At 42.7% G+C, this 22,765-nt stretch overlaps 1 protein-coding gene across 8 annotated transcripts in view; it reads right to left on the reverse strand.

Moving 5' to 3' along the window:
- The window catches only part of RUNX2 (RUNX family transcription factor 2), a 366,905-nt gene that overhangs the window by 88,458 nt on the left and 255,682 nt on the right, over window positions 1-22,765 (reverse strand). For 3 of the 8 annotated variants that reach the window (XM_053284105.1, XM_053284104.1, XM_053284099.1), the window contains exon 7: window positions 445-5,933. The exons of the other annotated variants lie outside the window; for them this stretch is intronic. In XM_053284105.1, coding sequence (XP_053140080.1) covers window positions 5,455-5,933 — 479 coding nt within the window. In that variant the 3' untranslated portion in view covers window positions 445-5,454. Of the gene's footprint in view, window positions 1-444; window positions 5,934-22,765 lie in introns of those variants that run through there. 8 annotated transcript variants of the gene reach the window in all.

Consider the following 22,765-nt stretch of genomic DNA (forward strand, 5'->3'; position numbering starts at 1 on the left):
TATGCCAACACTCCAAATTCATGCAGTCATTTCTGTGAGACAACTGGTTTCTTGTTTTGTTTTGTTTTAAACCATCCTGGTACCCTCTGATTTAGGGCTGCTATTTGTCTTATTCCCTATAGCACAGAACATTTTTTAAAAAAATAATATATCATCATTCCACTTTATTTTATATAAATGTTTGTCAAATTTATTCAGATGTTTGGGGCCATCAGGCTAGATGCACACAATTAATCAGGATTTCTAGGAATTTCAGATAGCTGTGGTTAAGGCTTTATATTTTTAAATAGTTGCTTCTATTCTGCAAAAAGTGAAGGAGCTCTCAGCCAAGGGGTGGTATGATATTTCAGTACAGACTGGCTCCAGTCAGCTCTAGTCTATTTACAAATATAAACTAGATAATTATGGAGATGCAGCAAAAGACAAAAGAAGCAGGGAACAACATTAACAAAAAGCCATTTTATTGAAAATGAGATTCAAACCTCAAAATTAATATTACAATCATGAGAGAATGCCAAACAAATTCAATTTACAGTTGCAACATACAATACAAATAGTCCCTTTGAAGATAAAGTAAACCCTTCCACAATCGCTGTCTGTGGCGCAAAAAAGAATGTGTTTGTACAATATGTGCATGAGAAGCAAATCTTGGGCAACAGCAATTGGAAAAAAAAAAAGAAAGAAATTAAAGCTTGTATTTACAGGAAATGCTACAAATATTTTGTTCCAGCAGAAATTCAAGACTGGTAAAGCATATTTAACAAAGCAACAACAACCAACCAACCAAAAAAAATAAAATAAAGTGGAATGTTGCTTAGTGTACCTATGAAACAAAAATTACTGTAAAAATATGATTTCTGGCTGAACTATTTAAAAGTATTGCAATAAAAATGAAGCAAGGAATTATCTGTAAACGGCTACAAGGCCAGGTAGAACATGCTGAAATGAAATGCATCACAGAGACACAGAGACTAAAAAAACTGGGATTTCTTTGATCTTTACTGATGACTTTTACAGGTTTAAATTATTGCTTTTGTTCATGGCTTTTCAGTGATTCCTGATACATAACTTCACCAGGACTCAAATGGCAGGCTCCAACAATAAGGTGGAGCAGTATTCCGGTAAACATGACAGTGCAAAAGATTCACCTCTTGACAAGGCATTGGGGGTGTGTGGTGCGCTAGAGTGAGGAAGCAACTAGTATCCATGCTCAGGGGGACGGTTAGCTGGGAACTCAGTATTAAATGCAGCGCCCTCACAGTCAACTAAAGTGTTCCAAAAAATGCTGCTTACCAATTCATCTCATCCTTATCCCCATCAGCCTCACCCAAGCAGGGAATCTGGAATTAATCATTCTCTTTTACCCAACGACATTAACTCCTGTTCTCCTGTAAATACATCTTTGGTACAATCTTTGGAAACAGTTTTGTACGTGCAGTTTCACATCTTTGATTACACAAACTGGGCCAGCATTTCTTCTTGTTGAACAAGTAATTGCCATCCTTGGAGAATCACAGTCCATATGATTCCATAATGTTAGTATCTTCACACATGCTAAGAAAATGTACTTTTTAAAAGTTGTGTTTTTTGGAGGGGCGTGAGTATTAAAAATGTGTGATCATTTTATAATAATTGCCAGTTCAAAACTAATACAGAACTTTGACAAAAACAGTGATAACATTAGGAGCACAAGTCATTTTGAATGTAGTGTGTGTGTGTGTGTGTGTGTGTGTGTGTGTGTGTGTGTAGTGTTATCAAGTGCCACCCAGGACTGAATAAAAAAGTTGCCTGCTGAGAGCTAATTTCTAAAAAGAGAAAAGTATGTTATGATAACACAATGAGAGGGAATAGAAAAGGGCCTTGTGCTCTACGGGGGTGCATATGCAAGGTTCTCCCCTGCCACCCTTTAGTTATTATTCAACCTTGCAAAATGAGCCATTTTATCTATGCAGTTTTAACAACAAAGCATGAATTGGACATGTTTGGGGGCATATAAAACTGCACACCTGAGTAATCTGGAGTTTTAATCCCAAATGATCCAGTTTTAAAATGTGATGATACAGAAAAAATTACTGTAGGTACAGAACAAAACAGAAAAATGATCTATGCTGGATTATATCCAGGAATATAAAGCAGTACTTGCATTTTACAAGAACAACTTTCTTTCTTTAAAAAAATGTATTTGGGTTGCTGCCTGCAGCCACTGTAACACAAAAACATCCCTACAAAAATTACTTAATACACATAAAGTAAAATCTTTAAAAAGCCCTTTTCAGCAATAAAAAATAATGTACAAATATAGTACCTTTATTAAATACGCAACAGCTTTTGCACTGGCAGTTCATTTTTCCCCCTCTTGCTTAATAGACAACAAAAACAACAATCCCACAAAACTTGAAATGTGTAACCAGACACTGGCTCTTTTAAGTGCTGCTGAAATGAACAACTTATTTTACAGATACAAATAAATCGACAGTGGTATGCTTCAAGCTACCACAAACAATAAATAGGATCAATAACAGCTTCCATCTTTGAAGGAAACAACATATCAGGCAACTGTCTCTTACTTACAAAAAGGGTACTTGATATATAACCTTTAGAAGGCAAGGACATTTCTCATAAGGAGAAAATTAATCATACCAAATTGTCAGGAATGTTCTGTGGGAATGTGGAGTCTCTCTAGTGGGCTGCCTTAGCAATCAACAAGTGATGAGGTTGACACTGTCCACTTAAATCATTCCACTGCATAACAGTTTCACCGTTCCTTATTGTTGGGGTGGCCAAAAGAGTCCCCGTAGCTATCATTAGTTTCAGCAGCATTGCAGTCCAAAGAAAATACTGCTGACTGCATGCAGTTAAGGCCAAAAGCAGTGCAAAGAGGAATGTGGAAAAGATTGAAAGGATGATGCATTCTGGGAAGCTGGCACCTCCTTTTAAAAGAGTCGAGCTACAACCCGCTCCACTTCCTGCTTAAATTAAGCAAATATGTAAATCTGCTGAATAGAGGAAGGTTGTGAGATTTCAGTCTTTAACCTACTTCCCAGTGAAGTCTAAAGAAGAGTTCTCAATAACTTCAAGAATTCTTGGGAACTCAGGCACCTAACAAGCTGCTAATCTTGTGTGTCATCCTGGCAATAGAACTTGGAGTGGTGGATGGGTGGATTAAGAATCCCAGGTGTGTTTATGTATCACAAAGAAACTAGGTGTGTGGCCTTAAAGTGACTTTTGTCTTCAGTATTCAAGCTTGAACAATTAAATATTGCTGAACACTGAGCCTGCAGAACACAGATCTGCACTGCAGTGGTTCACTTGTGCTTTTTCCTTTTTAACACGACTGCCATCTCTCTTGAAAAAGGACATAGTTACTCTAGCATTTAATGCTAGATAAGAGTGATAAGTTTAGTAAACAATATATTTTTCACGAAGAGTTTGTTGCTTTTTATTGAGAAACACACAAAACTTTTGCGATTATTCCCCTTAAATGCTTTCTCCTTATTTAGCATAATAGGTTTCTAAATGCTGATCAAAAATTGAGAATGTTTGGCATTCACCAACATGCATTGGCTGGAATCCAAACCCTCCTCTACATAGGTAGAATATGTGTCCATGTGTGCACAGGGAAATTGGAGCTACACTATTTCCTTCTAGTAGTAGCCCCCTTACACCTGACAGAAAATCCTTCCAGAGGACCTGCCCCCACCCCCCACTCCACCAACCTAGGAAGAGGAGAGCTTCAGGAGTGCACTGGGCCATCACTAGAAGGGCAAAGCTGAAGACAGAAGGAGGTTGGGAGCAAAGCACCAAATGAAACCAGAAAAACAGAAGGTGAATCCTGAAAGATGCTGAAAATATATATTTATTTTATAAACACACACCAGGCCTTATTATTTCACCTAATGCATTTAAGAAAAGTCATTACAGAAACGAGGAGGGTAGACCCAAACTAAACCAGAAAAACAGGAGGCAAATACCGAAAATGCGGAAAAAATGTATAAGCTTTTTGTCTATAAACCTGTTGCCTCTGAAGAAGAGCTAATTTGCTCAAAATATGTTAGGTGAAATAACAAGAGCAGAGTGTTTTTCCAGAAGCTGAAAGGCTCATGTGTGAGCAGAATGCTGCCTGTGGTGTTTTGGATCCTGCCCATTAAATTTTGAGGAACTACACAGAAATGTATTCAAAATATTTTCATTCATTCTGCATCTCTTTCCAGCTCATTTTTGACAGATTAAAAAGGCCAGACTGTGTTAAAGGCAACCAAACATCCAATAACATTTTATACAATATCTCCTTCATAAATTAAAACAATGTGCTACATCCAAATTCCTTTGAAATTGAAGCATTTTTAAAAATCACACTGCAGCTGGTTTATACTGGAATTCAGAATTCAGGCGTGGGCTTGAGGTTTTACACAACTAAAAGTCTGTCACTATTTAAAAACAACAAACATTTTTAGAGACCAAAGTCAGCATATCATTACATTAAGAAAACTTTAAAGGGACCAAATATAATTAAATAATTATAAATATTTCTTTAAAATTATATGACAATTCTTTTTTTTTTTGCAAATAATCTCAATTTTTACATATTTATAACTTAACAAAATAAAAAAAAAAATAGCCAAACACAAATACTATCTATACTGTTTTGGTTTGAGTAAGATATATTGCCATTATCTTTTGTTTCTTGCATAAGAAATCAGGTTTCATTTTTGTTTTAGAGATTCCCTCCCCTGCTCAAGATCTTTTTTGGTTAACTGGACTAAGGCAAAAATAATGACAGAACTGCATAACAGAAAACAAACAAGGTTGTCTTGATACCTTGTACGAAGCTCTTTCAGCACAAAATAAGCCGTGCACTTTAAGGTTCTATCTTTCATTTGCTGCAAGGCTTTGATAAGATGGCTAAAGTGTCACTGTAATCTGAAGGTATTTTGGTATAAAAGGAAGCTCTTTTTCTATGTGCACAAACACAAGAAGTAAATTGCACTGTGCATGCATAGGGGTCCTGTATATTATATGATTGCAACTGTACCTGAAGTTCAAGGTGTTTCAGTTTAATCTGAAAATCAAACGGAGCACAGGCTTTGTCTTGATAACTGTCAGGAGTCCATTTCTCCTTTCTTGGCAAAAGAACTCGCTAATTTTTATTTTATTTTTAAACAAGAGTCTCAACAAAATGGGCATCATTTGTTGTGTCAGAATACTTATTTTTTTTACGCTGAAACCCAGGCAAACATTCTCAAGATGGGATTAAAAAAAAAGTGCTTTGATCCACACTGACTGAAACTATGATGTTGGCAGGTTATTCTCATGTGGTACGTATAGAATTAGCTGTTAACATACATCCCCATCAACAGAATGTATTAAAAAAACGAAAAGGAAAAAAAAAACCAGGCACTTTATAATTAGCTGACTTTTTTTGGCTCACAGACTTTAGGCCATGCAGATGAAATTTCAGTATGGCCTCCAAACAGATTCATCCATTCTGCCACTAGAATTCAAGACTGTTGGGGAGCTGCTGTGGCTTCCGTCAGCCTCCACACCGTCATTCTGGTTAGGCAAGTTAGGGTTTAATAGTGTGCTGCCGTTGGAAGTGGTGGTACAGGGAGGAAGCATTCTGGAGGGGGAGCGGTCTCCTCCTGGCACCATGGGGAACTGGTATGATCCTGATGATGTGCCATAGTAGAGATATGGAGTGCTGCTGGTCTGGAATGGTCCACTTTGGTTTTGGGAAGAGCCTGGGTAAGGTGGCGGTAAGTAGGTGTGGTAATGAGTGGTGGCTGACATACCCAATGACATGCCTGAGGTGACTGGCGGTGTATAAGTAAAGGTGGCTGGATAGTGCATTCGTGGGTTGGAGAAGCGGCTCTCAGTGAGGGATGAAATGCTTGTAAACTGCCTGGGATCTGAAAATGGACCCAGCTCTGAAGCACCTAAAAAAATTATAACAAAAGATGGGGGGAAAATTCTGTAAATATCCATTTTTTTCCTTAAAAGTGATGATATAATTTATTTATTTTTTTAAAAGAAACCCAAGAACAGCAAGCCATACTACATACACACTGCAAAAAATGGCACCTTATATAAACAGTGGTCATACATAACCCGCAAGAGTCCACTACCACAAATACAGGTGCGCTGCTAACAACAATGGACACATATTTTCTGTAATCCTTTGCACTTCCATGTTTTATCATAATGCACTCAAGGTTCAGTATTAATTAATGAGAAATCTACAAGTTTTGAATTAGTATCTTACCAGGACAATAGCTAGGGAGGTTGTCCATTTTGACTCTCACTGTACTTGCAGCCAGCCTTTTACCACGATAAACCTGGACTGCTTTATAGTATTTTCTGCAGATGCTCTATAGTCAATGCTGTGTATGTTCTGCACATCCATGCACAGACTATATGCACAGCACTATCTGATATCCTAACATTTTAGCATTCATTATGGCAGGGAGAAAATCAAAGAGAATATGACTTTTCAGAGGATTCAAAATATCTATAATCTTGTTCATGAGCTGGAAATGATGCATGGATGGGTGGAGCAATTTTGTTTAATATGAAAATAATCACTGGATGATGGAAGTGCAATTGATATGGATTCTTTTTAGGAAACAGCCAATGACCATGAGGACGAAACATTTAATGTAAGAGCATGCACTGAAATAATGTGCAGATGTATTTCTTCTCATCCCATTTAAAATGGCTAAGGGATTAAGGAATGGGCCATGAGATTGTGCTCTCCCTCCACTGTTATGGACAAATTCCTTCCCACTGTCCTCCATGCTATCTTTCACCATGGTTTGATGTTATTTCCACCCCAGTGTTAACCATGTTTAATGCTAACCAGGTTGTATTAACCTAGGTTTTTAAATAAGGCACTGAAGCGGAAGGGAGTGTGTAATCATTGGCTCATTCCTGATTTCTTAACCATATTATGAATAATAAGGAAATGGAATGCTATTTCTGCACTGGCTCAATGTGGAGGGGAAAAACAAGGCAGAACACTTTAAGAGGAAAAGTGTTTCATTAAAAACTCTAAATATAGGCAAAGATTGCAATATAAAATCACCGACTACTACCTATCTACTTATAGCAAGAATCTCTAAGATGATGAAGAGAATGATGAACTCGACCATCTTTAAACTTTTGGTTGAAAACAACTTTATAGAACTTATGGGATTATTGAGGTTCATTTATCTGTTTACCCACCATGACCATCAAATCCTCAGTGTTTTAAAAATAATAATTGTAAATATTGCAAAGACTGATTACCCCAAACAAAGAAGTCCAGTTTTGCAAATAGCCTAGATTTCTGATTGGTCAGAAATTACTTTGTCAATGGACTAATCAAATATTGGTCAGATAATTGCTGCTACATTTGCTGCCACATAATGATAAAAACAGGCAAGATCATCAGCTATGCCCATATATTCCGGGCTTCTGGAATATTGGACTGTGCTCAAATAAGAAGTGTCATTCAGTACATTGACAGAGTTCTACCAGTCGGCTGGCCAGTCATCCAGCCCTACTAAGCTTCTCAGTCAGCAGGAATTTTTCACGTCTCCAGGTGAATAGCCACCAGCTGCCTGGCACGTGTGGTTCCTTCTACAGAGTGTACTAGAAGCCAGACCGCCACCTTAAGGGAACATTCAGCCAACAGCCATTGGTTCATGTCTGATTGTGTTTTTTAGCCTCCAGCACTGGGGATGTGCATGGAACCAGTTGGGTGCTCCTTTTCTGGAGCACTGAACTGGTTCCGTTGACCTGCGTTCAAACCGGTTCGGTGGGCGGAGGGGTTGCTTCAAATGACAGGGAAGGCGCTGCCTACCTGTCACCCCCGCCCCACTGGCGCTCTCCCCAAAAGTCCTGTGCTGCATCACCATGCAAATAGCCGGCCCATGTGTGTTGGCCATTTGCATGGTGACGCTGAACAGGACTGCAAGGAGGAATGCTGCAGCCCACGCTTTTGGGAAGAGCGCCAGTGGGGGAAATGGAGAGGAGGCAGGTTGGGTGGGCTGGCACTTCAGGTGGCTGTTGATCGGACAGCATTGTAAGTTCTGTGCCTACCCCTTTATGCTGGAGGAAGGGAAACAAAGGATTGGGCTGCACTGAAAAAGAGCACTAGACAGGCACAAGTGAAATGAGAGGATAATAGAGGGTTTCCTTTCTGAGGGCAATACGGAAATGAATGTTTGCAAGGTAAATTAATTGAGGGGCACTGAATTGGGGAGGTCTGAGTGGAACATTAATTTGCAGGTAGGAGAAAATAAATGTTTTGGTGGTAAATTTGGTTGCAAATTTGGTACACAGCTTGGGGATGACCCTGGACTCAGCTTGCTGCTGAAAGCTAAGGTGGGGCAGCTAAGGCCAGGAGTGCCTTTTTCCAGCTTTGACTTGTCTACCTACAACAACAACAAATATTTATATACTGCTTTTCAACAAAAGTTTCCAAAGCAATTTACACAGAGAAATAATGAATGAATGAATGAATGAATGGAGATGGCTCCCTGTCCCGCAAGGGCTCACAATCTAAACAGAAACATAAGATAGACACCAGCAACAGTCACTGGAAGTACTGTGCTGGGGGTGGATAGGGCCAGTTACTCTCCCCCTGCTAAATAAAGAGAACCACCACCTTAAAAGGGTGCCTCTTTGCCCAGTTAGCAGGGGCCTATTGCAATCCTTTTTGGAAAAAGCAGACCTGGCCACTGTCACCCATGTTTAACTCCCATCCTGGGTAGATTATTCCAACACACTCTATGTGAATACTCTTGAAAAGCACTTGGAAACTACAGCTGATAGAATGCATCAGCTGAATGCTGCAGCCAGGCTAGTGTTGGAGGCAACAAGTATGAAGCACATTATTTCTATTATTTTTGCTCTTCACTGGCTCCCTTTCTGTTTTCAGATACAAATTAAGGTGCTGGTTGTTACATTTAAAACTCTAAAACTGTTTGGATCCAGGGTATCTAAAGGACTGCCTGCTCCCACATGAATCCCCTCACCTGCTCAGGTCATCAGGAGAGCCTCTGATCTCTGCTGAAGCCAGTGTCTTCCAAAGTTCAGCTGACAATCCCAGGGGACAAGGCCTTCTCAACAGCCGTGCCCAGACTCTGGAACTCCCTACAACTCCTGCTAACTGGGCAAAGAGGCACCTTTCAAGTAGTGATTCACTTATATTTAGCAAAGCTATTCTCTCTATTCATCTCCCAGCACAATGATTTTTTCTGTGGCTGTTGTTGGCAGCTCCCTTGTTACTTTTGCTCTTTTTAAAAAAGATTCTCTGGGGAAAGGAACAATTTTTTTTCAGGTCTCCCTATGTAAACCGTTTTGTGAACTTTTTGTTGAAAAGTGGCACATAAATATTCTAAATAAAAACAAACTCCCCACTGCAGAAGTTCAGATCACCCCACTCCTCCTTGGTTTTTGCTGGATAGCCAAGCCACATCTGTTTCACTGGGATTTTGAATTGGATAGTACTAGAGGTTCTCTTAATTGTACGTTTCCTGTTCTCCTTGGTCTTGTTTTAGTTTGTTTATTGTATTATTGATTTTAGCTGTGATGTCCGCCACTTTGGGGCTGTATGAGAAGCAACATAAAACATTAAATAATAAAATTAAAATGAGATTCATTTGATGTCTCAGTGTGTTTATGTCTCAGATCCACCTTTGCCTTGATCTCAGTTGGTCACCTTGGGTAAGTCACATCTCTCAAACTCACTAGTTTTCTTTCTGTAAAATGGATGCTGGAGAAGCAAACGCTGGGTCAAAAGAGTGGTTTGGTCTTGTGGCACCTCTGTCGTGCATTGTCTCTGCAATCTTGCACAGGTCTCTAGTTAACATCCAGCCCTCTCACTGTTTCCAGCAGTAGCCAGACAAATGCTTCTAGGAAGCTTTCCAGCAGGATGCATGGTCAACAGTCCAGCTGCTTCTCTGCATTCAAAAGTATCCTGTCACTCAACATGGAGGTCCCATTGGGCTATCATGGCAGGGGGGATTTCTATGGGCAGAATTAGGATGGAGCAGGCAGGAGGACCTTTAGGTGGGTGGACCTGGGGGAAGGTGTGACAGAGGTGACTTGGCTAGGGATGTGAAAATTGATTCAGGTACAAATCTATTTGTACCCAAATCTAGCAGATTCGGGTGATTTGGAGACAAAACAAATCACCCCTGTGGTCCATTGGCTAGATTTGGGTACAATCGAATCGCGCCTGATTCAATTTGAATCGATTCAAGATTCTGATCCCTCCTATTAATTCCCCAAGATTCCTAACTTCCATTTAAAAAAAAAGCTAAGCTCTAGCCCTTGTAGAAGTGGCGTTATGGAGCAAAATGTGTGGTCACTATTTTTCAAGGGTTTGGATTCTTTGTTGTATAATAACTTTCCCTCAATGAATCCTCCCTATGAGGATTCATTACACACATTCATTTCTTCTATTCATTTTGACTGTCTTTTCGACAGTGCCAACTGTCAACTGCCATGTGCCAACTACACCCCACTCCCAACCGCAAGGCAGTGGGGTATGACTCAGTTTATGTTCTAGGACTTTTTTTCAAGTGTTTAGGCTCTTTGGTGTCTAATAACCTTTCCCATTCATTAATTCGATTTCTATACCGCCCTTCCAAAAATGGCTCCGGGCAGTTTACACAGAGAAATAATAAATAAATAAGATGGATCCCTGTCCCCAAAGGGCTCACAATCTAACTTTCCCCTGCTAAATAAAAGAGAATCACCATGTTAAAATGTGCCTCTTTGCCAAGTTAGCAGGTGTAAAATCCCTATGATGATTCATTACACACCAAAGAGTCTAAACACCTCAAAAATTCCTAAAATATAAACTGAGTACCCAGTGGCTTGTGGGGTAGTTGGAACACAGGATGCCACTAATTCTCCACACCCACCTGCAAAGCAGTGGGGTCAAAATGAACAGAAGAAATGAAGGTGTGTAATGGAGACACCAATGAATCTAAACACTTCAAAAATTCCTTAAAAATAAACTGAGTACCCCAGTGTGTGTGTGTGTGTGTGTGTAGTTGACACGTGGCAGTTGGCACTGTCTAATGACAGTCAAAATGAACATAAGAAACGAAGGCGTATAATGAATCCTCCAAGGAATTCATTATGAAGAAAAGTTATTAGACACCAGAGAATCTAAACATTTCAATATTCCTAAAGATTAAAATGAGTACCCTACTGCCTTGCAGGTGTGTATGTGTGGGGTGTGTGTGTGTGTGTGTGTGTAGTTGGCACATGGTAGTTGACAGTTGGCACTGTCCAGTGACAGTCAAAATGAAAAGAAGAAATGAAGGTGTGCAATGAATCCTCATAGGGATTCATTATGAGGAAAAATTATTATACACCAAAGAATCAAATCACTTGAAAAATAATGACTGCACATTTTGCTCCATAACTCAACTTCTACAAGGGCTAGAGCTTAGCTCTTTTTTTAAAAAAAAAATGAAAGCTGGGGATCTGTTTTAGGGTTAAGACATGGCAATTTCGAATCCCCATTGTTTGCTATGGCAGAAATGTTCAAAATCAGTAAAACCTAAAGAAATTCACTAAAAATAAACCAAGTGTCCCACTGCCTTGAAATGTGGGCATATGTGGCACCCATGGGGACCTACCTACCACCCAAATTTGGTGCCCCTAGGAACTTGTTAGGTGGTCCAAATCCAAATTGAAACAAAGCAAATACACATCAAATCTGGGGTGATTTGGAGGGGGTAGATTTGAATACAAAACAAATCAGGGGTGACTTGTTTTGGGCACAAATCAAATTTAAAAAATGAGCTGTGCACACCCCTGGACTTGGAAGAGTGGATGGGACCTGGAGCATCCCTTCCTTTATGGAGACACTAGACTTCTGCCTGGCTAACTGCAATATGGCAGAAGTCATAGATTGGCTCCTAGAGCAGTTGCTGGCCTGCATTAAAATGTTAACACTAAAAATGTTAATTTTTTTTTTTTTTAAAAAAGCTTACTTAGCAGTGGTAGGGGAAGGGACAAGCAGAATTGGGACCATGGTGCACTGGAAGGGCTTTTTTTTTTAACCCTTTCCCTCTCATGCCATAGTCCTCCTAAAAATGCCCATCTCCCCCTGAAGCTGCTCAAATTGGCACCAACTCTTCCCTCCTGAGAGCAACTGAAAAAGATTAAAGACACTTGTATTTCACTTTAGCTACATAGTATTCTCAATGTTCAGCACACTGAGGCATAAGACCTTGGGCTTGAATCTGAAAATATATCCTGCCTGAATATGAAAATATAAAGGACTTCAACCAACCTGTAATAAAATTTAAAGAAGCATGGATGTAAGATTTCTCCTCTTTGTCTTGAGACTAATCCCTAACTTGTACCTTTTGCAGCAAACACTTTTTCTGAGCAGGCAGCAGGCAGGGTTTCCGCCCCCCCCCCCCCCACTTTGGTTCATGCCTACTGAACAACAGCCAGAGGCAATACCACCCAGAAACAAGGTTCTGATTTTAGAATGCTGCTCCTCCTCCTCCATACTGTGAAAAGGGACTAATATTTACTGGGGAAAGGCTCTATAATTTCCACAAATTCAGAAAAGACTGCTTGTGATCCTCTTCCTGCATTACTCCCAAGTTTATAGCTTACAGTTATACAAATGGAAGTTAAATGAGAATCAGGTCCAGGCATTCATACAAAGATAAATGTGTAATTTGTATAGTCTTAGTGTAGTGAATACATTGCTCCCACAAACCATTTTTGACCATTTATAAGATTATTATTTTTAATCCCAGTGTTAAAAAGCACAGCCCAACAGCTGAACAATGAACTCCACTATCTGCCTACACTGGAAATCTACTTGTTTGGATTGTTGAGGTCTGAGGATATGCTTCAAGAGAACAAAAGGGCACAAGCTGTGATTCTGAACTCATACAGCTATATACAGTAGCTGAAATCAGTGAGACTAGCTTCCAAAGAACTGTTTAGGATCTTGGTTCCAGACTTAGTAAGGAGATAGTTCATTAAAAGCTAACAGCTTTAACTATCAGATTCAAGGCTCACCTTGCACACTAACAGTGGCCAACCAGATGCTGCTGGGAAGCTTAGGAGCAGAGCAAGATGGAACTGGCCATCTCTAGTTGCTTGCCCTAGGAACCGGTAACATCTGTTGGCAACTGAAAAATTGCTTTACACTTCACTTTGGACCAGCCAAAGGCTCTCTTTCCCAATGCCAATTTATATTTTTGAAGAGGTAGAGGTTAGGTTCTTATCTGATGATAAGAACACTTATTTTTATCCAAAAGTAAAGTACCCCTGACTTTCAGGAGAACATGGTGCCTATAAAACTGCAATAGTTTTATCAGGTGCAGCTTCTCTTGCAGAGATGAAAAAACCACACCTGCTTGAATTTGCTCTTCTACACAACCATCAAAAGCACAAGAGTACAGACAATACTGACTAGATGGACCAATGGTCTGACTCAGTATAAAACTGCTTCCTGTTTACCTACATAAGGGCATCTTTTGCATCCAGTAACCCTATCTGAAAGATAATATAACGTGTTCTTAATACATGTGAGTTTTTATTTTGAAATTTAACATCACATTGTTGCATGATTATTTGTTATTCCAATGAGAAACTCCCTTACTGAATTGCTGGCAGTTAATTTTTATTTGAAAATGGTTATCTATTATGTGCCAACACTTACTTTTCACAACACAATCCCCATTATGCACTGGTCTACTGCCTTTTTAAAACCCTATTAGAATTATAGCCTCCCAAACTGCTCTATACTGACATTTTTAAAAAATCAAACTGTTCTGTGCTGACATTTTACTTTGTTTTTGAGTTTCCGTATTTCCTCACTGTACTAGTGCTCTCCATTGGCTGGCTCCAGTCCTGCAAACTCCTGGCATGCAAACACAATACTTGGCCCACCCTCTGCAAACAGCCCTTGTATAACAATAAGCACACACTTATGCATCTGTAGAGCTAAGTTTCAGGATAATAGTGAATATATTAGTCATTTGTTTTGCAAATAGCCTTCCCTACTTCTTGACAAATTCCTACAGTGGCTTTTCATCAGATGTAACAGAAAAGGTTTAGGACTGCTCACAGCATCTTAAAAGTATCCCTTCAAAGAAGCATGACAGCATTTTTTCCTAATCTATACTTTATGAGCAATCTTTGCCATTCCTGTCAATCTACACACTGCAAAGAGAGAAACTGAAATGTGCATCTTTAAGCGACTTTCCCCATGGACACAATATAAATAGCCCAGAAAGCCTCTTTTTTAAAAACAACAAAAAAAAAACCATTTTATATCCCACTCTTCCTTCAAGGAGCCCAGAGCGGTGTACTACATACTTAGGTTTCTCCTCACAACAACCCTGTGAAGTAGGTTAGGCTGAGAGAAGTGACTGGCCCAGAGTCACCCAGCTAGTATCATGGCTGAATGGGGATTTGAACTTGGGTCTCCCCTGCCCTAGTCCAGCACTCTAACAACTACATGACGCTGGCTCTAATCACCCTAATGGTAGCAATATATTCCACATGGGAAGCGGAGTCTGGGTTAGGTGTACAGGCTGCAGACAGGCGACCTTGCTGGTCACAATCCCAACCTAATGCCAATGCAGGTAAGTTTCCATCATGCACCACTGAAGCTAATGGGAAGCACCAAACACTCCTGTTCATCTATTGCAGTGATTCTCAAACTTGGGTCCTCAGGTGTTATTGGACTTCAACTCCCATAATCCCCAACCAAAGGCCACTGAGGCTGGGGATTATGGGAGTTGAAGTCCAATAACACCTGAGGACCCAAGTTTGAGAATCCCTGATCTATTGGTTCTGCTAGGAACACTCTCACGGCTCATTCTTTTTTGCACGGCACATAAAGCAGAACAGTCACCTGAGACAGAGTTTAGATCAGGGGTGGGGAACCTTGGCCCTCCAGCTGTTGTTGAACTACAACTCCCAACATCCCCAGCCACAATTATTGTGACTGAGGATGGTGGGAGTTGTAGTTCAAAAACAGCTGGAGGGCCAAGGTTCCCCACCCCTGGTTTAGATGCTGATCTTTGCATAGGGCAGGCTCCCCAAATTGTATCAGGTCCCCCAAGGAGGAGCCTTGGGGGAGCTAATACAAGGCTCCCCAAGGAGAAGCCTTGGAGGAGCTTATCAGGAGAGTTGTTGTTGCAAAGCTGCACTGGGACCTATAGAATGGAAGAGCCCCTAGGTAGCGACACTCATTCTCTAAGTCAACAGCAACCCAGTTACAGGCCAAGTTCAGACGTACAAGATAACCACGGTTATAGCTGGCTGTGGTTGTAACTACAGTATGCCTGAATGCATGAAACAGTGGTTACGGACCGAAAGCTAACTCCGTTTTGCCTCACCAAACTGCAATTGGAACCTTCCATTTTCTCTTAAGCTTTGCTGCTGACTCAGCTATAACAGCGGTTTTGTGCCCATTTCCAAACTGCAATTATAGGTGAAGCAGCACAGACCTGCCCAAGGACGTGGCTGCTCCATGCTTTCAGCACTTCTCGCTGGCAGCCTCTCAGAAAACCGACCACGCCCTTCCTGTCAGCCATGCAGCTATGGAGTTGCCCGGCTATAGGGATGCTACCATGCCCCATCCCGGACTGGTCAGCATGTCAAGCCCCACAGCCAATCGGGGGCATCCCCAATTCTTGGAATCTGGGACTCTCCTCTCCCGGGAATCCACGCACCAGAAGATCTGCATACAGTGGCACATCGGACCCAGCCAAGGAGCTCTGAATGGGTTTGAGGTTCCCGCCCAACCCCTGCACCCATATCACCCATGCAAGAGGGTATGCCCTGGCAAATGGCCCCCTCATGGCAGGAATAGCCAGCACGTGCAGGGTACCCCCTCTCTGGCCGGGAGCAAATATTCCAGGGGGTGTTTCTGTCTGGCTTTGAGGGGCTGCCACAAACAGGGATTCAGGAGCAGCAAAGTTCTACTTTCTTCACATATAGGTTGGAGAAGGAGCGGCCAGTTCCTTCCCCCTTTTGAGGGGGTTCATGCCCCCACAGGCTTACTCTTGATCAAGGCTAGTCACCAGGCTCAGTCTTGGGTTAACTGAGATCCTGAGATCCTTTTTCAAGGATCCAGCTACCTGACCTGGGGCTCACTTGCCAGGCATGAGAGGGAAAGGCCATGGGGAAACCCCATGAGAAGGACCATTGCAGGGGTGGGTGGGAGAGAGAGAGAAATGCCCAAACATATCATAACTGATTCAAGAGGGCAATACATCCCCTTTCCCCAACACCTCCCTCATGAAAGTGTCAGGCCACAGGGGCTCTGAATAGAGCCAAGTTGCCTTGTGGAGGTGAGCCTGGGGAAGGCTACCCCGAAGACTGCTCTCCTTGTCTTGGGGACTGCAGACAGGCTCCTGTGAAACCGATGTACATGTACACCCTTGTCAGTGCCCAGGAATGGCTGCCCCACTGTCTTGGGGTGGCCAGAGAATGGGTGCCTCCCTTTCTCCCGGGAATCCCAGCGCCGGGAGATCTGCATACAGCATGACACCAGAGCAGGATCTGGGAAATCTTGAATGGGTTTAATGGTCTTTCCCAGTGCCTCCCCATCCCCTCTGTGCATGTACCTGGGCAATGCTACATGGAATGTCTAGATGTCCTCGGGGTGCACTGAAGCCCATGGGGTTACTCATGAGCAGGGCCAGCAAGATCAGGATCTATCCAGGTTTTGGGAAAGATTCTTCCTAGTAGGTAGATTCATCCTACGTGATAGCCCATGAGGACTATGCCCACTCAAAAGAGTGTCAGGCCACGAGTGCTCTAATTAGAGCTGTTGTGCTGGGCTTCCGTGCATTGGGAAGCAGCGCGCAGGGGTCTCCTAGAGACTACTTTCCTAGTCCCAGGAATGACAGCCAAGCTGCCATGGAAAGAAACCGTCTGCCTTGCTGGGCACACCTGTGCACAGGTGCACCCTTGCCTCCGGCCCTTGCAGTCAACCCTGCTGCCTTGAGGTCAGGGGAGCATAGGAAAGTGCCCTCTCTTGCAATCCCCCACACTGCTTCTCTGCATATGGCATTGGTGGTTAAGTTGGTGGCTCAACTCATGAGCTCACAGCCCATGGGTGGGGATAGCGCCTTGGCGGGCTCAGAATATCCCTAGTAGACTGGCCCTCTCATGAGTGTGATAGCCCACTAGGCAGCAAACTGCTTGCAACAGCTTTGTGATGGGTCTGGCTGGACTGCTCTGCAGGGATCTCCCCTCGCAACATCTTCCCTGGTCATGGTGGGACAGACTCCCCCATCCAGGATCCTTTGCCCTCCCCCATCTGCATATCCCATTCTAACAAATGTGTTTCCCCCCTCCCCTCCGGCACTGAAAACAGGATTCCATCTCCCCCAGGTCCCCCAACCCCCCAGGAATTAGAGTCTGCATTATGGTTTTGGTGTGTGTGGCTACTTTGGGAGGGGGTGACAGTGCCATGGCTGGCAGAAGCAGTGCTGGCATTGCAGGGAAAGCCCTTTCCCTGCTGAGGGTGGGCAGGTGGACCACTCCCAAAATGCACAATCGCACTCAGCACACTCCTTCAGGATCATAGTAATTGTGACCACACCATTGACATGGTGACACTTTACCCACAGTTTGATTGCGGAGCTGACTGAGAGGCTGAGCAGCAGGAAGGGAATCCTCTCTCCTGCAACTGCACTTTTGCTGGCTGTGGTTTGTTGATCGTTTGCAGTGCGAATTGGAGTTAGGATTTGTAACCCTGGCCATGAGTAACTGCAGTCATCCTGTACATCTGAATCCGGCCACTGTCACTGTCTGTTCCAGCTGCAGTCCTTTACCCACCACACTCCTGGTGTCTTATATTTTTTTCTAACTGCAACCCTCCAAGACACAGAAATGCAAGGATGTTCCCCACCCCTGTGCCTTGAAGATCATTAGCCAGGTCTGCAGCAGCAGAGACCAGTGAGGAACCAGTTAGTCCTGTGTGGAGTTGCCAGGGTTGTCCTTTCAGGGTGGAGGCACTCTGTGCTTTTCCAGAGTCCATGGCAGAGACAACAATATAATAGATCCCGCAATACCCAGCATGCAGATGCAATGGGGGTGGGGAGCTGTACCTGCTTCCCTGATGATGTTCATGCAGATGTCAGAGCCACACCAAGAACAGAAAAAGCATTTACATAAGAAAATATTACACTTAACGTGTGTTAAAAAACATAACCATTTCAGTTGTGTTTCAGTTCTTCTTAGGTAGCAGACAGGAAGCCTATTTTGTTACTTTCTTCTGCTGCTGCCTCCCTCCCTCCCTGCCACACACACACATGCAGAGGGGACTGCATTCATTCATCTTGCTCATGTCTTTGTCACTTGGCATATGAAAAAGGGGGAGGGGGTCCCAACAGTGAAACGTCCTCTTAATGTCTGTCATCCTTGGTTGCTGTTGGTGTGAGGTAATAAAGCAAGCAGTGTTCCTGACATGGGAACAAGGGGTAGGGATGTGCAAACTGTTTGAATTTGAACCGGTTTGGTTCGAATTCGAAATGAACCAGCCATCAGGTTCGAGCTGCAGGTTCGAATTTGAACCAAACTGGGGGGTGGTTCGATCAGAACCTCCAAAAATGGGTGGGGTGGTAGCTGGCACTCATGGGTACCTACCACCCAACCCCCAAAGCAATCAGACACCCAAAGCAATCAGACACTCGTCCCCCAAATCAGACAACCGTACGATTTTTGAATGGATTTTTGAGAGAGAGAGAGAGAGAGAGAGAGAGAGAGAGAGAGAGAGAGAGAGAGAGAGATATTAGAGTATAATGGGACTCGAACTAGCCCATTATTCCTTATTGTGGAGCACCCATGGGTGCCAACTAACACCCAAACCCCAAAGCAATTGGACACTCTTACAATTTTTATGAATATTTTAAATATTTTTAATTATTTTTCGCATAGGGTATAATGGGACTCGAACCAGCCCATTGTCTTCTATTGTGGAGCACCTAGGGGCACAAAAGTGGGGTGTGTGGTAGGCACCCAGGGGTGCCTACCACCCACGAAACCCTAAAGCAATTGGACACTCCTCCGATTATTCGTGAATTTTTAAAATATTTTTAATTCCTCATAGGGAATAATGAGGATTCCAGCAAATGTATCGCTTCACGTCAGGGAGAAAGGGGTGGCCTAGAGTGGAGTGTGGTGGGTGTTAGTGCCCAAGGGGGGCAAGGAAGCTACCAGAATTATTTCAAAGGAATTAGGCAAAGGGCAGATTTTTAAGTGATTTTTGAAGTTTAAAGGTTTTTCTCCATAAGGAAGAATGGAGATTTCAGCAGCCCCATAACTGCACTTGGGGGGTGCTGCAGTGGCCCAGAGCGAGTGGTGGTGTAGTGCACAGAGGGTGCCAACTGGTACAGGCTTTTGTTGTTTCTGAGCTGTTCTGAGTGTAGATTCTCTGGTAGCAAATGAGATTTTTGATTGCCTTGGGGTTTCATGGGTGGTACGCACCCCTGGGTGCCTACCACACACCCCACTTTTGTGCCCCTAGGTGCTCCACAATAGGGGATAATGGGCTGGTTCGAGTCCCATTATACCCTATGAGAAAAAATAAAAATAAATTTCAAAAATTCATTAAAAAATGTACGAGTGTCCAATTGCTTTGGGTGGTAGGTACCCATGGGTGCCAGCTACCACCCCACCCACTTTTGGAGGTTTGAACTGGTTCAAAACAGTTTGAATTCAAACCAAACCGGGGGGGGGGGGTTCAAGCAAAACCAAAACTGAACCTCCCCCTCCCGGTTCAAACCCAGTTTGAATTTGAACTGAACTGGGCAAACTGGTTTTGTGCACATTCCTAACAAGGGGTTGATCACGAAGTCCACTGAAGAACGGACTGGGCCCTGACAATCAACCTGAATGTGAGGGAATCTGGTTGAATGGAATGAAGGGGGCTTATCCAGTGAAAGGTATCCTGGACATGACTGAGTCAATGACCTGAATGAGGCACTGGGGTCTTTAAAACACTCCCTCTTGCTTCCTGTACAGCACAGTACTGCACTCCCTCCAGTATGTGTCTTCCTTCCCCAGTCATCCCTCTGTGTGACCATGGTCAGGAACTGAACTTGGGAGTCTGCACTGTTCCATTAGGCTAAAGCCAAGTCAGGGCATTTATTTTGTTCTATATGTCTATGCTCCTTGACTGTCCTTGGAGAAGGGACAGTCACAGTGCAAAACAGTAATTATAGCATGTAACCAATGAATGCTGTAGGGCCCCAACCTGGCGCAGCCTCAAGGTTTCTATGAAACCCATGAAGTTCTGAGCAGCACTTGACATGGAGACCTCAACATAAATGGCAATTCCCCAGCACAAAAAAGCTGGGGGGCTCCATATGTGCCAGCTCAGCCAGAGAATCCACTAGGCGGTTGGGTGAACAGCACACCAGCAGAAACCTTAACAAAAAGTGCACACAATCAAGACCAGACACTACTTGTGCTGGACATCTGAAAAGACAACTATGGTGTATGATGGCATCCCCGACTCTCTGTTCTCCAATTTGAAGTTGCTGCTGGATTGATTATGAGGTTCAAACAAGTGGGATCATTCTAGGCCCACTTATGCAGCCAGGTTTATTAACCTGAGCAGGTAGGCTTGGTCCTCCACAGCCAAATTATAAAAGAAACTTAAGCAGTTGTATTTGTATACAGTCACCAGCAAGAAAATCAAAATAAAAGAACTAGAAGATGTTGAATCTCAAGATGAGGGTAAGTTATGTTTAGAGGAAGAAGAGCCCTTAAATGTCTCAACTCCATTCTCCTATCACCCCATCTTCTCCCATCACCAGCTCTCCTTTGCCCCACATGACTGTATTGAGGCACCAAGGCCACAGCTATCTCCATGCTTGCCTTCTGTCTACTGGGCATTGTGATTGGAATGGCACCCCTTCCTTATCTATCTGGCCCTGGTTAAAGAGTAGTTGTTTTTGAGGTGTACTGCTCTGCCAAAGGATTTGAACCTGCTTCTGCAGGAAGTCTTGGTGTTAGTGGTTATAGGTGCTAGTTATTGACTTCCTTTGCCATAGCAGTCTGCATTGGAAAAGATGCCATGATTGTTTTCTGGTTCCCTAGTTGTCCATTGTGTTTGGAGGGTGTGCATGTTGGGCTGGGTGATGGCACATGGTTCAGATTCACCATGTATTAATTGGTGACTTCCCAGCATGGCTAATGTGAAGGTATGTCTTCATGATTGATGGGTGATGACATGATTACCAGGGATGCTGTGGGTGTGACTGTCAGTTGCTATGTTGGCTTTTGTTTCTAGAACTAATGGTTTGGTGTTGTCTTTGCTGCTGATTGGGGGGCGGGAGGAACAATTAAAATCCATGTGGTTTCACTTATTTTGATGCTGAACTCTTTAAAAAGAAAAGAAAAAAGACCTGGGTGTCTTCCAGTAAACAATCCTTTGTTTTTGCATTAGGGTTTTTTTTGGGGGGGGGGGGCATTTTAAACATGTGACTGTTTCACTGGTATATGCATGCATTTTCTCCTGTGCCATGATCACTTCTATGCTGACATCTACAAATGCCTATGGGTATTCATTTTTCTGTTAATGAGTTCTGATGTTATATATACGAAATAATAAAACTTTTTTTCACATTTACAGTACTGTGGCCCATACTTTTCAATTGTTTTAGACTATAATGTAATCTGCACAGATTAACTCTTGTGAATAAAACACTGATGAGAACTTTTAAGGAGATCACAGGATAATTTTTTAATCTCCAAACACCAGCATTTGCCTTATTCAAGTTCTGTTACTGGGAGAAATTGTCCCTCAGGATATTACATACATCTGTTTGTGAATGATCCTTACACAACCCATTGTTCATCTAATAATTACTAAAATGGTGTTTGCATTTGGGGGTGACATTTGGAATGTAGTACATTACTAATAGGATAGGGAGGAACTTTTTGCAATATCCCTTTATAGGCCTTTAATACTGGACTCAAGACAGGAGCAAATCAGATTATGAATTCAATAAATTGAAACAATTAATTAATAGACTAATGTGCTGCAAGAAAAACAGGATCTCCCAGCACTGCTTGTTATGGATGTAGCTTGCTGTCCAATGCCAACCAAGTCCCCTTTCCATATCCTTATCCCTGACACCAATTAAGAAATAGAGGGAATATATATTATCCTGACAAACCAGTTGGTGTCTTTTCTAAAGATACAGCCTCTTGGTTTTAAATGAAAAGATTATAGTTAGATTAAACTTTATAAATATTTGTAGTGAAATTCTTGGCAAGGTTCCCCTCAGCTTTTTGTAGATTAGCCAGGGGTGGCTCTTCCATGAGGCGAGGTGAGGTGGTAGCCTCAGGCAGCAGATTACTAGGGCACCAGCCAGGGGGCAAAATGCTCCCCACCACTGCTATCAGAGCAGCTCTTCGAGACCAATTGGACCCTTGCATGCTTGCAAGGAGAACCTCTCCTCATACTTCTTGCAAAGCTTAGAAGGAGCACAAGGAGAAAAGAGGAGGCTGCAGGCAACCTTTTTGCCCTTGGTTTTGAAAGGGAATTGGCCTATATGAGAAGCATGGGGCAAGGCAGTACTTAGCACCTTGCCTTAGGCACTGCCAGCCCTGAAATTAGGGCCAGCCCTGAGATAGGAACATAGGAAGCTGCTCTATACCGAGTCAGACCATTGGTCCATCCAGCTCAGTATTGTCTACACAGACTGACAGCGACTTCTCCAAACTTACAGGCAGGAGTCTCTCCCAGCCCTGTCTTGGAGAT

The sequence above is a fragment of the Hemicordylus capensis genome, chromosome 1 (assembly GCF_027244095.1).
Source record: "Hemicordylus capensis ecotype Gifberg chromosome 1, rHemCap1.1.pri, whole genome shotgun sequence".
In the NCBI taxonomy this organism is placed as follows: Eukaryota; Metazoa; Chordata; class Lepidosauria; order Squamata; family Cordylidae; genus Hemicordylus; species Hemicordylus capensis.